The 18140-nt window shown below is 46.3% G+C and overlaps 1 protein-coding gene and 1 pseudogene across 1 annotated transcript; one reads left to right on the top strand and one right to left on the bottom strand.

Annotated features, from left to right (window-relative positions):
• The first annotated feature begins 23 nt into the window (after window positions 1–23).
• On the top strand, window positions 24–17367 carry LOC135228310 (large ribosomal subunit protein eL39-like). Its single transcript, XM_064273232.1, has one exon. The coding sequence runs from the start codon at window positions 13845–13847 to the stop codon at window positions 13998–14000; it is 156 nt and encodes a 51-aa protein (XP_064129302.1). The 5' UTR covers window positions 24–13844; the 3' UTR covers window positions 14001–17367.
• LOC111750723 (5S ribosomal RNA) lies at window positions 4102–4220 on the bottom strand (annotated as a pseudogene).
• Window positions 17368–18140: the final 773 nt, after the last annotated feature.

Raw genomic sequence — 18140 nt, 5'->3', positions numbered from 1 at the left:
TGAAGAGAGGAAGAAAAGGGAGGGGAGGGGAGGGAAGAGGAGGGGAAGGGAGGGGAAGAGATTAATTGTACAACGAGGGCGGTGTGGTGGCAGGAGGTATGCTTCTGATCTGGAAGTGAATTTTACGTGCTCTTGTGCCTAGGTAACTCATAAACGGTCAATCGTGAAAACATGTGATTAACGTTATTGGAACACAGAAAGTGTTCGTTCCATTTAGTTGTTTATATTCTTATTGTTTTTGTTGATTGAATGAGACTGAACAGGAGTTTTAAAATGATATTTAAAACTAGAATTCTTTAAATAAAAAAAACAACTTTATTTAGACAGAGAAAAATAACGTACAAGAAGGTCCTTCTGCGTAATTCTGAAACAATGCTCCCAGCTGGCTTTGTCCCCCAGAATGTCTGGAGATATTTCTGGTTGTCCCAGTGAGGCCTGGGGGTGTACCTGGCACCTAGTGGGTAGAGACCAGGGATTCTACTGAACTTACTACAATGCACAGGACAGCCCCTAACAACATAGAATTATCCAGTCCAAAGTGTCAATAGTGCTAAAGTTGAGAAACCCTGTTGTAAACAGTTGTCTCGTTGTAGGCATGTTCTTCCAGGTTGAAGTTTGGCATTTATTAAGCAGATAACTTATTTTTATCCCTCATGCATTAAAAGATTGATAAATAAGAACAAGTACAGACACTGAAATAACTCTTAAAAAAATCAAACCAAGCCCATTGCCATAGAGTTGATTCCAACCCACAGTGACCATATAGGACAGAGTAGAACTGCCCTACAGGATTTCCAAGGAGTGGCTGGTGGATTCAAACTGCCGACGTTTTGATTAGCAGCTGAGCTCTTAACCATTGTACCACCAGGGCTCTGAAATGACTCTGGATCCTACAGTTCCCATACACCTAAAACCTTATGAGCTTTGAGAGGTACCTGTGTCATCATTTATTTGTTCAGTGGACTGGTAGACATTTGCAGAGCACCTGCTCTGTTCCAGGCCTGGTGTTAAGCTCTAGCAATATGGAGATGAACAAGACACAGCAACCACACCGAAGGGCTCAAGTCTAAAATGGACATGTAAATAGATAACCCAGTCACCTTTGGTGGGTGCTATGGGAGAGGTGTACACCAGGGCCCATGGCCAGTTCATTCAGATGTATGAGTGTCTGTGTGTATAACACGTACACACATGTACATGAACATCAACACACTAGTCAGTATTTCAGTGTATTCACCCATCATGAAACACAGTAATTACATTATTCAGTGTATTCATGCATTGAAATGCATAGTGATTACATTAGTTTCCTAGGGCTGCTGGGACAAAGTACACAAACTCATGGCTTAAAACAACAGACTGCATTCTCTCAGTTCTGAAGGCCAGGACATGCTCCTCCTGGCAAAAGCTCTGGGAGATGATCCTTTCTTCCTTGCCTCTTCCAGGTGCTCCTTGGATTCTGGCTGCATAAGTCCAGTCTCTACCTCTGTTTTCACAGAGCCTCTTCTCTTACCCGGGTGCCTCTCCTCTGTGTCTCATGTAAGGACACATTGGATTTAGGGCCCATCTGGGTAATCCAGGGAGGTCTCATTCCAAGATCTTTAAATGCAAAGACTCTTTCCAAGTAAGACTGCACTCACAAGCTCCAGGGCTTGGAACGTGGACACGCCTTACGGGAGCCACAATTGAACCCAGTACAGTCACATAGGACACCGTGGTCTTTATTTCATAGTGAGCTTGGAAAGACTTTCTTGTATTCATAGCAGGGGATTCCCGGGGTTTAAGGAGCCCTGGTGGCACAGTGGTTAAAGCAATCAACTACTAATGGAAAGGCTGGCAGTTCGAAACCACCTGTGGCTCCTTGGGGGAAAGATGTGGCAGTCTGCTTCCGTAGATATTTACAGCCTTGGAAATCACATGGAGTCACTAGGATTCAGAACCGACTTGACTGCAGCAGGCTTGGTCGGGTGTGTGAAAGCAACGATCAGGAATTGACTCAATCAACCACCTGTTAAACCATCAAGTTAAAAAGGCAGAGGGTATGCTGATGGCTCCTAAAGTCCTGAGTCTGAGTCACTGTTCTAGATTTATATAACAAATATCTCTTCAGTACCTACTATGTGCTAAGCACTTTGGAAAATAGGATGGTGTGGGAGGGGAATGATATATCCAGCACTGTACCTGACTCAAAAGAAGTGATGGCAGGCACATGCTGAGGAATAAAAAGGGTAAAAGAAGGGCAGGCTGGCACACACTGAGGAATACGGAGGGTAAAAGAAGTGCAGGCTGGCACACATGGAGGAACAAGGAGGGTAAAAGAAGTGCAGGCTGGCACACACGGAGGAACAAGGAGGTAAAAGAAGTGCAGGCTGGCACACACTGAGGAACAAGGAGGGTAAAAAAAGTGCAGACAGGCACACACTGAGGAATAAGGAGGGTAAAACAAGTGCAGGCAGGCACACACTGAGGAACAAGGAGGGTAAAACAAGCGCAGGCTGGTACACACTGAGGAATAGGGAGGGTAAAACAAGTGATGGCACACAGAGGATAAGGAGGGTAAAACAAGTGCAGGCTGGTACATGCTGAGGACTAAGGAGGATAAAAGAAGTGCATACTGGCAGGGGTGAAACAGAAGGGGCTTCAAGCGCTCCATGTGGACCAACTCGTGGGAAATCTGGTACTGGATACCTAGGATATTTGTTAGGAGTCACTGGGCAGTGCAAACCCTTATGACTCTGCTACCAGTCAAAATGTTGGTGATCTGAACCCACCCAGAGGCACCTCAGAAGAAAGGTCTGGCAATCTGTTTTCGAAAGGTCACAGCTTTGAAAATCCTATGGGGCAGTTCTAGTCTGCACATGAGGGGTCACCCATGAGATGACAGCAGCTAATGACAACAGGACAACAGGATGATATCTGTTTACCTGTGTAATGACCACCCCTTCTCCTTGTCTATCTTTTTCATCACCATACTCCCAGGCCCTGGAACAATGCTTGGCACCAAGTCTGTGCTCAGTAAACACTGGTTGAATGAAAGAATGGATGTACCTCAGTCTCAGGAGGTAAGGAGCAGCTCTATAGACCAGGAAGGTATGGTTATGGCAGGGACCAGAGGCAGATCGTAAGGAATCATCGAGCAGACCCTCACCTGCTTGACCTGTGGAACAGAGGGCAAATAAGGAAGGGCTGGATTTCAGAGAGGGCAGGAGAGGGCTGGGAAGTATTACGCAGGCTCTGACAAAAGGGGATACCAAGGACGTGTCCTGCTTGGAGTTAGGCTGTGGGTCTCGGTCCTGGTGAAGGTCAGGAGCTCAGGTAAACCGTGCCTTGCTGCAGACTAAGGTCCTTGATCCCCTGCCACCGCCTAAATCCCACGAAATTGTATGGCAGAAATTTGAATCTGACTTTGCAACACTCATGGACATGTCTCATCATCCAGAAATGGTCCCCGGGTGGCACAAATTGTTAAGTGCTCAACTACTGGCCTAAAGGTTGGCTGTTTGAACTTACCCAGAGGCACCTCAGAAGAAAGTCCTGGCAATCTACTACCAAAATAAATCAGCCACTGAAAACTCTGTGGAGCACTGTTTTACTCTACAACACACGGGGTCATCATGAGTTGGAATCGACACAAAGACAATTACTGTTTGTTTCAAATCTATCATAAATATTTTAGGAAATTTTTGTGAAACCGTGTTCCACTATGGTAGCCCCCAGTGTGCAGGGAGGCCATAAGCCCTGTGAAACAGAGCTGTTACATGCTTTTTGCTTAACCTGTAAAAAACAAAAAAAAAACCCATTGCCGTCGAGTCAATTCTGACTCATAGTGACCCTATAGAACAGAGTAGAACTGCCCCATAGGGTTTCCAAGGAGCTCCTGGTGGATTCGAACTGCCGACCTTTTGGTGAGCAGCCATAGCTCTCAACCACTATGCCACCAGGGTTTCCAAAACCCACAGCCGTGGAGTCGATTCCGACTCATAGCAACCCTATAGGACAGAGTAGAGCTGCCCCATAGGGTTTCCAAGGAGTGGCTGGTGGATTTGAACTCCCAACCTTTTGGCTGGCAGTTGTGGCTACACCACCAGCGTTTCCTATAAAAGCCTACGGCACCTGGTATTCCCAGGTGGCCCCCCATCCAAGTACTAATGAGGCCCGACCCTGCTTAGCTTCTGAGATCAGACAAGATCGGGCCCATTCAGGGTGGTATGGCCTTAGTGAGATGTAATTCACACACTGTAAAATTCACCCTTTCCAAGTATCCAATTCAGTAATTTTTTAGTATACTCACAAAGTTGTGTAAGCATCACAACTATCTAATTCCAGTATATTTTTATCACTCCCCAAAGGAAAAAAAGCCACCAGTAGCCATTAGTAGTCACCCCCCAATCCTCCTCTCCCACCAGCCCCAGCACCCCCTAATCTACTTTCTGTCTCTATGGTTGCTGAGTCCAATATTTCACATGAATGAAGTGGCCTTTGGTTTCTGGCTTCTTTCACTTAGTATAATATTTTCAAGTTCCATCATGTTGTATCATGAATTAGTACTTCATTCCTTTTTATTGCCAAATAATATTCCACGGTACGACTACACGACATTTTGTATATTCATTCGTTAGCTGATGAACATTTGGGCATCACATGCTTTTTCCAGGCTTATTTCATCTGGCCCTGTCCTGCCAGTTCCATTTTCAGTGAATCCTGAAGGCTGTGAAATCCCCCTGTTGGGCTGGGGTCCATGGGTGCTTTAGGGTGCAAGTATCAACATGGCAGACTGGTTTCCAATCCTGCTTTCTTCAGGAACATGATTGGCAGACAGATCTCTTGTGTGGCCAAGAGAATGGGTACCTTGATTTCAGGGCCCTGGAAGTATTTCTTTGATTCCGTTGGTATGGAGTTATCTACACTCTTGTCTGGCTGCAGCTACCCTGAAAGGAAAGCTCGGAAGGAGAGTAATACTTGAGGTGTGTATGGGTTTATAGAAAACCCCCGTGAAAATATACACAATCACCTACACAAGGCTTTGTGTCACAGTGGGGCTCTTGGGCTTGGTCTCTCCCAAGCACTGACTACAGTGAATTTCTATGTGGGAAGCCTGCTGAGTTTGGCCCAAGTGACAGAAACAGATTTTGGGGGGTCTGACACGTGAAGGCTCACGCCTCTGAGACTGGCACGGGGAGGCTCCGTGTGGAGCGGGGCATCTCTGACCAGACTGGGAGTGCAGAGCAGGAGGCGACGAACAATGCTCCCATTCTCACTCAGAGCTCTGTAGCAGCCTGTGTGCATTTATTCCCCGTGTCTACACCATCAAAAAGTATACTTGCTCACGTACTTACAGAGTGAAGCGTATCATGCTCCTTCTCAATTTAAAGAGAGGATGCAGAAGAAAGGACATCCCAGAATCGAATTTTCTCGTTTCCTTAACCTGAGGCAAAACCAAATTCCTGAATTTAAACACTGATGGTGACAGCAGCATACTTTCTTTTTTAATTATTGTTAAATTTCTCTCATTAGGCAACTCTCTCAGGAAGCTGAGTGATGGAGAAAGTGGTAGTGTCTGTGTTTGGGGGTGTAACTCTTTGCTCATTAGCACTCCAGCTGCGGCTCAGGATCCTACGGAAGGAGAGGGGTTGGAGGCAAACAGGTAAAGGGCGCAGTGGTACTGTCAGATCTGTACAAATTGTGCTTCCAGCCCCGCCACCCTTTCACAGGCTCTGGGATACTCGGGCTGTTTGTGTAATTACTTCTTGTAAATGAGCTCCTTGGTCTGTAACACTTTCCAGTAAAGCACTTTCCTTTGCCATCTGGTACCCAGTTGTTTTAACCCGGTTTCCAGCATTTGCATCAGTCATTTACAAGAACCTTTTTAACCTTCGGAAAATGAAATAATTGAAGTCTATCCTTTCAACTTTGCATGTGTTTCAGAAAGGCTTTGAAATCAAGGAATGGAGGGGCTGGGAAACAGGGGAGATGAGGAGGAAAGGGCTTGGCCCTTCTCCCTCTGAGCTGGTAGAAACGGCTGTCTTGAGAGGAGTCTCAAGGCTGGGGTGGGTTATCACCTTGGTTATGGCTCATCTTCATGGAAAAACTTTTTCTTTCGATTGATGATGAAATGGAGAGGCTGAGAAGCTGGAAAAGGAGTGCCCCTCTTTTGATCCCACTCTGAGGACCCTCCCTTGGCATAACTGACATCCACCCCCATTTCTCCACTTACCTTCTCCCCCTCTGCTTGAACCACGAGCTCAAGGCTGCTCAGAAGATGAGGAAACTGAAGAAAAATCCCGATATGTGCAGCACGCACTTCTCTTCAGCAATGATGCAGGGGATAGGCCGCTAGATAAAATGGGTGGATTTTATTTACATTTTCCAAGCAGTCCAGAAATAAAATACTTTTGTTGTAGGTACGTGCAGTTCAAATGAGTTTGGCACTCTATCTGGCCACCTTGTGTCTTACTCGTGTCCAATCCTAATGACTACAGATGGCATAGAAGCTTCCAGAAGCCTAAGTAGAAGTAGAGGTAAGCTTTAATTAAAAGTAAAATAGCCATTTTTCCTGAGAAAGCCCTTTTGAGGTGCCTGCAGTTGTTACTTAAATCTTCATCCCGTAATGACTGCTAGCCCTTTGGGCAGTAGTTTAAATTCACTTCTAACCAACAAACCCCAATTTCCTTGGGTTGCTCTGATTTTTCTGTAATTAATAACACTCATACTCCCTAAATAACTAGGATGCCCATATTACTACCTAAATAACTCCATAACTGAAAGCTCTTTTTTTTTTTACATTTAACAAAAGGTTTTCTTCAGGGTTTCAAATTCAAAGTCTTTCCTAAGGAAAAGTCCCTGTTTTCTTTCATGTTCCTGTCTTCTACTTCCTGTCTCCTGACTGTGGGTGAGAACTCTGCCTTGTGGGGGGAAGCGTGGGACATATTCATGAGAAAAAAAATAATCTATTAACCTGAATAAAACTGGATCCTCATGACTCATCTCAACAGGGATATGAATCTACAAGATTAGATTCATCCAACTCCAAGAAAGCTGAAAAGTGATATGATTCTTTTTTCAGGCCTTCTTTGGGAAAGAGGGAATTATAACCACATTGTCCAACTAGACTTCCTAAACATCGTCTTTACATATCTCTTTCTCATCCTGCTCCTTGTAATGTCTGCTTCCCTCACTCCGCTCACTCCAGCTCCTCAGCCGTTCTCTCTTTCTACCCACCCTCCCCTCCCCTCTCTTCTTCGTTTCCACTAGTAACAATCCAGCCTCAGCCACCTCTCCACCTCAGATGACAAAAGTATGGAGGCTGACCCAGCAGTTCAAGGGTCCCACCTCCTTAGGAGGCTGGGATATCGGCAGTGGTAGAGAGACTGACAGCCAAACGTTCTGTGACTTGGTGAAAATGGAGCAGGGTCAAGACAAGGATCTGATCTCTGTGAGTGGCAGAAGCCCAACGGGATGCTCACAGTCACTGGGCCAAGACACTTCGGGCCATTTCTTCTTGTGTTTGAGACTTAGCTCAGAGTTGCCCCAGAGGTTGTCCAGGGCTGGGTGGCCTGTGCTAACCACATTCTATCAGGTGGGAGGTGAGTCCAGGTTTCCTAGGAAGCCCTGGCTTTCGACTTCTTCTTTGTTTCCTGCTTCTCAATTTCTTTATTTTATTTCTCTTCCTGGCTTCTTTAAACCATACAAGAAAGTAAATCTCTTCACCTTAAGAGAAGCCAGGATGCAAAATGTTGGTGGGTTTGAGTAAAAGTTTTTGTTGTTGTTTTCTGGTAACATAATTGAACAATGCTTTGCTGACAGTATTCCCTGATAGCATCTCCTAAACCACAGAGGCAGAGGCTGATTCTTAAGCTTGACACTGTGGCCATCCAGGGACCATGCCCTCTTGAGGGTTTTTCAACTCCCACAGCTGAATACAGCTGTGGAGAAAGGGTACCTCCCTCTTATCAGCTTGTCAAAGAGGGCCATGACCCAAGACAGGTTTAAGTTGTTGCTGGCCCCCTGCCCATGGGGACCCCACACACAGTGGATGGAAATGCTGCCCAGTCCTGTGCCATCCCTATAGTCAGCAATCCATACAAGTTAAAAACCAGGTTAAAAGCATTTCATTAGTTCTCAGTTTGAAACCCATAATCAGAAAATGACCTGCTGCTGTCAACTGGTGTCCGTAGCTCTGGTAGCAAAGACTGTTCTAGCAAAACTTTTATTGGATGTAATATCTTTACTCAGCCAAGCAGCAAGTATGTCACAGCCACTCACTCGAAGCAACTGCTTTCTATGGGGTGGGGGTGCTGGCAGCTTGCCCACAAGGCACCTTCCTGCTACAGCCCAGGCTTGACCCCCTCCCCATCAAGGAGGGCTATCTGGCATGAACAGGAGCCTGTGCTGAAGCTGATGTCCAGGGTAAGCGGAGCGGGTCTGGATTTTTACTGCTTGGTGTTCCAAGTCAACAATTTGCTGAGAAATATTAAGTGTAACCAAATATTACAGGGAACACACTGTTCCTGCTATATTTCCAGAGCATCCGATCAGTGGGAAAAATGAGAAGTAGAAATAAACAGAGAAGACAGGGAACTGAGCAGGGATTGGGCTCAAAGGAAAACTGAGACAAACAGGGGAAACGATTTTCAGAGTAAATACAGATAACCAGGGAAAGAAAAGCCAGTGCTCAGCAGAGAAGAAATGTCTGGCTGTCTCGACTGGTCTGGGCCAGGCCAGGGAGTGTGGTGGACGGTGCTGCGCATCCTCGTCTGGGACCTGGGCTCTCAATAAACCCATCTGTCAGAGGCAATGCCAGGAACAGGCGAGATGAAACACAGTCAGGGGAAGGGGGTGAACCTCCGGGAGAAAACAACCCTGCAAAATGGGAGCTGGTGAGCCACAGGCGGAGTGCCAGGCAGCCATGTTGCCCTGCAGGATTTGTTCTGAAGGAAGCCTGGGCTCATGTAGGAAATGGATCTTCTCACTGAAGCAGACATGGAGGGAATGCACCCTTGAGGGTTGTCAGCCAAGGGTTCTCACATGGGTTAGTGAGCTTTACCCCCATCAGCACCTGGAAAACTAAGAAAGTGCAGGTCATAAGGCCTGTGCCATAGAGCAGGGTTTCTCAACCTCAGCGCTGTTGAAATTTAGGGCCGATCGCTCCTGGCTGTACGGGGTGTCCTGTGTACTGTAGGGTGCTGAACAGCATGCCTGGCCTCTACCTAGCTCCCGCTAGCACCCCCCCCAACTCAAGCTGTGACAACCCAAAACGAGGAACAGAGGAACAGAGTCATGGAGTCATGTCTGGCTGAGATGAAGATACTAAAACCCAAAAAGTCATTGTGGCACTCTGGGGTTGCCCAAGAGATCAACATAACTGCGACACTGTGAAGGTGTCATGGCCTTTTACGTAACTTCAGTCTCAACTGAAGCTAAAGAGCTGTGTGGAGTCCAGTTTCAGGAGTCAGACTTCAGGGTTCGAACCTGGGCTCCACACTTCACTTGCTGTCTATGTGAACTTGAACCACGTTACCCCATCTCTTGGTGCCTCAGAGTCTTCATCTCAGCTTTCGTGATGACACTGCCCACCTTATAGGGCACTGGGAGAGTTAAACAGCACAGACCAGGTGAAGGGCATAGTACAGTCTTACCACTTACTGCCAAGTCAATCGCAACTCATGGCGACCACATGTGTGTCAGAGTAGAACTGTGCTCCGTAGGGAGCGCAACTGGAAGTACATCACAAGGCATTTCTTCTGAGTCTCCTTTGGGTGGACTCAAACCTCCAACCTTTCAGTTAGCAGCTCCAGGGAGTTACACTGTAAATTCTCAATAACCGCTAGTTTTTGCCTCTCCCTACTACCTACTTTATGCTCTAATAAACTGCTTTTACTTTCCTTTGCTTAGATGGTTCCCTCTGCCTGGAACACCCTTCCACAAATCTCTTTATGACTGACCCCTCCCCATCCATTGGGACACAGTTTAAGTTTCATGTCATGTGCACCTCCCAGCCTGGCTATGGGCACCCACACTGTGTTCTTACAGCAGCCCCCAAAGCATAAGGCTTACCACACCAGGTGTGTTGAAATGTCTGTTTGTGACTGTCTTCCAAACTACACCTACTATGACCAAGTTGGTCAGGGACCCTGTATAATCAATTTATATATGCCTCTGTGGCACTCAGTGAAGGGGTTGGGTGGCCTGCTGGTGGAGAGACCTTTAAAAGGAGAAAAGACTGAGGTGTCTGAGAACAGAGATAATGCTTAGAGAATTCCTAAAGCTTGGTTTGAGGGCAGGAGTGCCAGGCTGGGGCCATTGGAGAGCTTTGTACTCATGCAACACCAAGGGAAAGCTCTCAAGTGTCTTGAGGCAGGGAGGGGATGACTTGATCAGAGCTATGCCACAGGAGATTAAACTGGGAGTAGTTTGCATCTTTGGATGGCACGAATGATTAACACTCGATTATTAGCCAAAAGTTTGGCAGTTTGAACCCACCCAGAGGTGCCTTGGAAGACCTTTTACAGTTGTGTTTGTATCTTTGGTCTCCGTGCTTCCGAAAGGTTACAGCCTTGAAAACCCTGTGCAGCAGTTCTACTCTGCACGCACAGGGTCACCGTAAGTCGGAAACAACTCGAAGGCAACTGACAACAGTTTGTCATCTAAACTGGACTAGAGTTCTGTAGTCAGGAAAAGATTCATTAAGCAACCACAGGCAAGAGGTCATGGAGGCCAAAACTATGAACACAACTGGAAAACGTCTTCAAGTTAATAAAACCTTAGTATCAAGGGGACTGTGACAAACTGTCACTGGCTGTTTTGGGAAGATGAAAGAGAAGAGGCACCCTAAGAAGTGGTATGAGTGTTTTGGGTTATAAGAACACCGGTGAAGATTATTGCATCGGGAGTGGGATGTCTAAGAAAGTTCCAGAGTCTTCTCCGGATATCTTTAAAAACAGAGATGAGCCTCCCCTGCCAGGGAAGGTTAAGTACCCTGATTGAAGGATGACTGGAGGGTAGTAGTGATGGGATGGCTGCAAGGCTTAAAACAGGTTCATTCGTGTTCAAAACCCTGCTGATAATTTGTATTTCCATCCCAGATACACTGAGTCAGAATCTACATTTTAACAAGCTCCCCAGGTAATTCTTACGTATAATAAATTTTGAGAACCTCTGCTCTTCTGGTGGTTCTCAGAATTGGTCCCTAACCAGCAGCGTTAGCACTGCCTGGGAGCTTGTTAGAAATGCAAGTTCTAATGAGAGATGCGAGTTCTAACGAGGGATGCGAGTTCTAACGAGGGATGCGAGTTCTAACGAGGGATGCGAGTTCTAACGAGGGATGCGAGTTCTAACCAGAGATGCGAGTTCTAACCAGCTCCAAGCTCTGGATGAATGTCCCTGTAGTGTCCTTCTCCTGGGAATCATTTCCCACAATTTTAATTAGAAATCCGAAATAATATTCAGTCTTACTTTTAAGAAGAAATATTGATATAGAAACCCCTATGGGTTTATAAGGGGAAGAAGTTTGAGAACTGTTTGGGAAAGTAAGATCCACTATAAAACAAAGAATAATATCAGACTCCAAGTGCATTGCATTATTTTGGAAAGTTATTGCTGGATGCTGTCCAACCAAAAACCAAATCATAGTGACTCTATAGGACAGAGTAGAACTGCCCCATAGAGTTTCCTAGGCTGTAATCTTTATGGAAGCAGATCACCAGGTCTTTCTCCTGCGTAGTGGCTGGTGGGTTCTAACTTCCAATTTTTCAGTTAGCAGCCGAGTACTTAACCATTGTGCCACCAAACCAAACCCATTGTTGTCAAGTCGATTTTGACTCATAGTGACCCTATAGGCCCGAGGAGAACTGCCTCAAAGGGTTTCCAAAGCTGTAAATCTTTACGGAAGCAGACTGCCACATCTTTCTCCCTCGGAGTGGCTGGAACTGCAAACCTTTTGGCTAGCAGCCAAGCGCTTTTACCACTGTGCCACCAGGGTTCCTCCTTTCAAAGTCGAGGGTTTAAATACCTACTTACATATGCCCCAGCATCATGAAACACACTCTAGACAAAAGAGCTCAACTCAGTCTCTTCTCAAACCCCACACAGAAAAGTCTAGCACAAGCTTTCTATATGCCTGTCTTAAGTCAAGGGTCACATTTCCACCTTTGAGTCTCATAAATATTTGTAATATTAAAGAATGCAGTTTTCTTACCTGGTGGGGCTTCAGAAGGCTGGGTCTGAAGCTGGGATCAGAACCCATCTTGGGTTGGCATGCTGACAGAGGACCAGGCAGAAGGGCTTCCGCTCCAGACGTGGCCTCTGGCATCAGCACAGATTAAGGAAAGCCCCTGAGTAGCTGAAGAAGGAGAACAAAAGTAGATCTCAATTCCAGTGTCAATGTTTACCACATTCCCTCTCCAAGCTCAGCTGTGGTCTGGGCAGCCAGGAGCCGGGGTGATCTCGGCAGAGCCTTGCAGGAGGGAGCAAATGAGCTGCTGGCCTGGTGCTAGGCCCTTTGCCCTCACTTGGGCTTTCAGAAGGGAGCTGGTGTCTTGAATAATTGATGCCTCCCTAAGTAAACAGTTGCAGAAAATAGGAGGAGCCCCCTCCCCTCCCATCACCACGAAGCAAAAAGAGAGTGAGGGAAGCACTCCTGACGGGAGAAAACCTCAACAGAATGCTCACAGCAGGCCTAGGACCCGAATGCCTCCACATGTGGAGCTTCCTTTCCAGGTTCCCTCTGCGGTTGTTGTTGTGTGTAGTTGAGTTGATTCCACCTCACAGTGACCCCATTTGACAGAGAAGAACTGCCCCATAGGATTTTCTAAGCTGTAAACTTTCTGGGAGCAGATTGCCAGGTCTTTTCTCCTGCAGCACGGCTGGTGAGTTTTAACGAGTGACCTTTTGGTTAGAAGCTGAGTGCTTAACCATTGCAGGACTTCCTACACAGAGACCTCTTCAAATTTGTTCCTGAAAGACTATGACTCATGGGCTAGAAGACACCACAGGTTAAGACATTTTGAGCTAACAGAAAGATAGAAGCGAGGGTAATATCTGCAAATGAATTGCATTAAAAACCTTTAAGAAAGGAAAGGAACAATAAAAAGGGAAAGGAACAAGCAATGGCTTCCTTATGGTGCCTGGTTATACGAGCGAGGGCAGGAGGTCCTTGGGAAGATCCTGGAGAAATGGGCTGACGAGTAGAGGGCACGGAAAAGGAAAGGATGAGTGAAGGAGGTGGACAGAAAATGATGTGACTCTACGTGGCGGCAGGTGACAAGATGGGAAACTGCTGCCCATATTTATCTTTACAATTTCAGCCACTTCACATTTTTAAAATAAAACCTTTTACGTTTTAGAGCAGCTTTAGGTTTATAGAAAAATTGTGCAGGAAGTACAGAATATTCCCACGTAATCTCTCCCCCCTGCACAGCTCCTCCTATGATTATCATCTTGCACCGACTTTAGTTAATAACGCATCAGGTTAGTCCTGCCTCCTCTGCTATTCTGCACGCGGACAGGCTCCCACTTTGGAACTGAGTGTGGCTGTCTGTCTCACCCGCTAACAGGGTGCCCCTACCGAGCTCGTGAGCTCCTAGGGGAACCCACTTGTGGAACCGGAACCATAGCGAATTCAACACCGCACAACACACGCTCAGTTTCCAGCAGCCCCACAAGCACACAAGCCGGCGAACACGTCGGAGGCGCAGCCGTCTGTGACGTCACTTCCCAAGTCCCGCCCCCGGCCGCGCCTTCTAAAATGTACTTCCGGCTCTGCCTTCCGTAACGTCCTTCCGGCTTCTTCGCTCTCTTTGACCTTTTCTCCGCCATTTCGGTGTCGGCTACCTCAGTTAGTCCTCGCCATGTCTTCTCATAAGACTTTCAAGATCAAGAGATTCCTGGCCAAGAAACAAAAGCAGAATCGCCCCATTCCCCAGTGGATTCAAATGAAGACGGGTAATAAAATCAGGTACAACGCCAAGAGGAGACACTGGAGAAGAACCAAGCTGGGTCTGTAGTCGTAGACATGATGGCGCACAGATTAACCCTTCTCTGACGATTGCTAGTGTTTTACAGGGTCAAGTTGAAAATTTCGCCATGATCTGTACCGTTGAACATGTGTTGGAACATGTGTTGGGAAAATTCTCGTTTCTTCCTTTGCTCTTACGCTTCCGCATTAAGAGAGTGATTCCGTTAATGTATGAGACCTTTGCTTTGAACTGTTGAATTCTGGTTTGTGGAGTACTCGTTTTACTCCTCTATCCCCAACCTCGGCCAGATGATCTAACAGCACTGCTCAGGAGAACTTTCTTGCAAGGATAAAAAATGTTCTCATTCTGGCCACCAAAGCGCTTGAAATATGGCTGGTAAGGTTGGGGAACCAAGTTTTAACGTTTAATTGTGGTAGAAACTGTTAAGTGCTCAACTCTTAGCCTGAAGTTTGACGGTTGGAACCCACCCATAAGTGCCTTGGAAGACAGACTGCGTGACTGCTTCTTAAAGGTCACAGCCTTGAAAAGTCTGGAGTACGGTTTTGCTCTGACACACATGGGGTTGCCGTTGTGTCGGAATCAACTGGATGGAAACTAACAACATGTGGCTAGTGGCCGCTGTGTTGGACTGCACACCTCTGCAACCCTCACTGAACATAGCATCTTGGTTGATAATCTGATCATTCCATTATGGAGGCGTGTATCTGAGAGTGGCACGTTCTTAGAAGAGCTGGGGTGGTCTAAACCAGGGGTCCACAGACTCTGGTCAGCTGCCTATGTTTGTAGAGCTTATATAACCTGTTAACTGAAGTTTCTGCATTTTTAAATGTTTGAAATAAATTTTTCCATGTTAAAAAAAAATAATTTATCAGTATTAGTTTCTTAGTTATTAACAGAAGTCTGTAGTATACATTAGGATTCACTCTCTGTTTTACAGTTCTGTGAGTTTTGGCAAATGCATCTTGTGGCTTCTCTGTCTGCAGAGCATACCTGTACCAGCAGAGCTTATTTCTTTCCAAATGTGCCTTCAACCAATATGCCAAAGAGCCTACTGTGTGCCAGGCATACAGAGACTCACGAGCTGAGATGAATAAGCTGTGCTGAAGGAGTTCCCAGTCTAGTCCTAAGAGCAATTGAGAATATATGGCTGTTGCCTTAAGCAGTTCCATTTACTTTGGGTAACGAGAGTTAATTGAACACATTTCACACTTGCCCACAGTGCTCACCAAGCCTTTGGAGGTTTCAGACCATTGCTGCTGCCAAATGCAGCCCACCAGGGACAGATATTATGTTTAAAAGAATAGTTTTGTATTCCCTCATAGAGCTGGTTAGGAAATGATACTCAAAGAAGTGGGATTATGCAAATAAAAGTAAGATGTTAAATGAAGAGAAAGGGCAAAAACGTATGATTAATCATTTGTTTCTTCAACAAATATTGAATACTCGTATTTAAGTTATTGAATTAGATGCTGACCTTGAGGGCTACCCAGTGCAGTTTTCAGAGCAGTAGGGAAGACCGGAAGTCAAATACTGAGAACACAGCACAGTGTATGCAAGCAGTATGGATAATTAGCAGTCTGCTAAACACCATGTATGCAGGTGGTACAGATGGCAGTGTGCTGAACACCGTGCGTGCAGGTGGTACAGACAGCAGTGTACTAAACACTGTGTATGCAGGTGGTATAGGTGACCAGCAGTGCGCTGAACACCATGTATATAGGTGGTATACCAGCAGTATACTAAACACCATGTATGCAGGTGGTATAGATGATCAGCAGGGTGCTAAACACTGTGTGTGCCGGTGGTATAGCTAATCATGCAGTGATACTTGTAGGAGACCCTGGGTGGCATAAATGGTTAGGGGCTCAACTGTCAACTGAAGGTTGGCAGTTCACACCCACCCAGAGGTGCCTTAGAAAATAGGCCTGGTAATCTGCTTACGAAAGGTCACATTCTTGAAAACCCTGTGGAGTGCAGTTCTACTCTGCAACACGTGGGGCTGCCATGAGTTGAAACTCATTTGATGGCACCCAGTAACTAGTAAATGTTTCCAAGCATGGGGGGATTATTTCTATCTGGGACAATCAGGGGACTTCACTGAGAAGGAGATTAAAGCTGAGGGTCTTGAAGGATAAGTGGGATTTTGAAGGCAAAGATAGGAGTGAGGAGCATTCCAAGTGGAGAGAAGAGGGATAGGAAAGTGGGAAGTGGGGTAGAGGGGCAGTCTGAACAGCAGGTGGGAAGTAGAGTAGGAGGACAATCTGAATAGCATTGGGAAGTGGAGCAGGAGGACAATCTGAACAGCAGGTGGGAAGTGGAACAGGAGGACAATCTGAATAGCATTGGGAAGTGGAACAGGAGGACAATCTGAACAGCAGGTGGGAAGTGGAACAGGAGGACAATCTGAATAGCATTGGGAAGTGGAACAGGAGGACAATCTGAACAGCAGGTGGGAAGTGGAATAGGACAATCTGAACAGCAGGTGGGAAGTAGAGTAGGAGGACAATCTGAACAGCAGGTGGGACGTGGAACAGGAGGACAGTCTGAATAGCATTGGGAAGTGATGTAGGACAATCTGAACAGCAGGTGGGAAGTGGAATAGGACAATCTGAACAGCAGGTGGCAAGTGGAGTAGGAGGACAATCTGAACAGCAGGTGGCAAGTGGAGTAGGAGGACAATCTGAACAGCAGGTGGGAAGTGGAATAGGCAGGACAGTCTGAATAGCATTGGGAAAACTAAGTCCAATTTGCCTGACACCACCAAGAGGTGTCCCCATCTCTCTAGGTCCACAACTCCCAACCTGGTCCACCTGGGCTCCCCCATCATCTCCTGACTGGACGCTGCCTGAGGTGATTTAGTTAATCCCCTGCTTCTGTTACTCTGTATGGAGTCCTGATGGCGCAGTCATTAAGCGCTTGGCTACTAACTGAAAGGTCGGTAATTTGAACCCAGCAGCTGCTCCTCGGGAGAAAGATGTGGCAGTCTCCTTCTGTAAAGATTGTTGTTGTTAGGTGCCGTCAAGTTAGTTCTAACTCATAACAACCCTATGTACAGCAGAACAAAACACTGCCAGGTCCTGCAGCATCCTAACAATCGTTACGCTTGAGCCCATTATTGCAGTCGCTGTGTCAGTCCATCTTGTTGAAGGTCTTCCTCTTTTCTGCTGATCCTCTCCTTTACCAAGCATGATGTCCTTCTCCAGGGACTGGTCCCTCCTGATAACATGTCCAAAGTATGTGAGACATAGTCTCACCACCCATGCTTCTAAGGAGCATTCTGGTTGTACTTCTTTCAAGATGGATTTGTTTGTTCTTTTGGGAGTCCATGGCATATTCAGTATTCTTCACCATCATCATAACTCAAAGGCATCAATTCTTCTTCGGTCGTCCTTATTCAGTCTAGCTTTTGCATGCATATGAGACGATGAAAAATACAATGGCTTGGATCAGGCCAAAAGATTACAGCCTTGGAAACCCTGGGGAGCAGTTCTACTCTGTCCTATAGGGTCACTGTGCATTGGAATCAACTCAGTGGCAATGGGTTGACAAGGAGCTCTTGCCATCTGACCCTGCCCCAATCTAATCTCTGCAGAGCAGCCAGAGTGGTCTTATTGAAACGTAAATCAGATCATGTCACCACCCTCCCAGAAAAATAATAAGCCCATGTACTTATTAAAAACTCAACTCACCTCTCTCTCCCATTGGCCGATGTGGCTAGCCTTAGTGGTCTACCTTCTGCTAATCAGACTGACCAAGTTCATTCCAATGTCAAGAGATTCAGATTCAATTTGCCAAGAATACCCTCTCCTTGAAGTATCTGGGTGGTGCAAAGGCTGCTAACCAAAAGCTGGTAGGTTTGAGCCCACCCAGAGTTGCCTTGGAAGAAAGATTTGGACATTTACTTGCAAAAAATCAGCCATTGAAAACCCTATGGAGTCATAGTTCTCCGACACACATGGGGTTGTCACGAACTGGCACTGACTAGACAGAAGCCTTTTTTAAACAGCAACCTGGTTACCCATCCCCTGACACTTTTAATACTTGGCTCTGTCTTGTTTATTCATCCAACAACCATTTATTGAGTGTTTTTGTGTACTACCCACTGTGGCAAATTCTGGAGATGTGGATTCAGGGAGCCTCTAGTCTTAGTTGGAATGTCACCCCCTC

Source organism: Loxodonta africana, chromosome 20 (assembly GCF_030014295.1).
Source record: "Loxodonta africana isolate mLoxAfr1 chromosome 20, mLoxAfr1.hap2, whole genome shotgun sequence".
NCBI lineage: Eukaryota > Metazoa > Chordata > Mammalia > Proboscidea > Elephantidae > Loxodonta > Loxodonta africana.
Note: the sequence above shows the minus strand (reverse complement) of the source record. Positions and strands in the feature narration are given on the sequence as shown.

Excerpts from the sequence above, each read along its gene's own strand:
- LOC135228310 (XM_064273232.1), top strand. The coding sequence starts at position 13,845 with ATGTCTTCTCATAAGACTTTCAAGATCAAGAGATTCCTGGCCAAGAAA.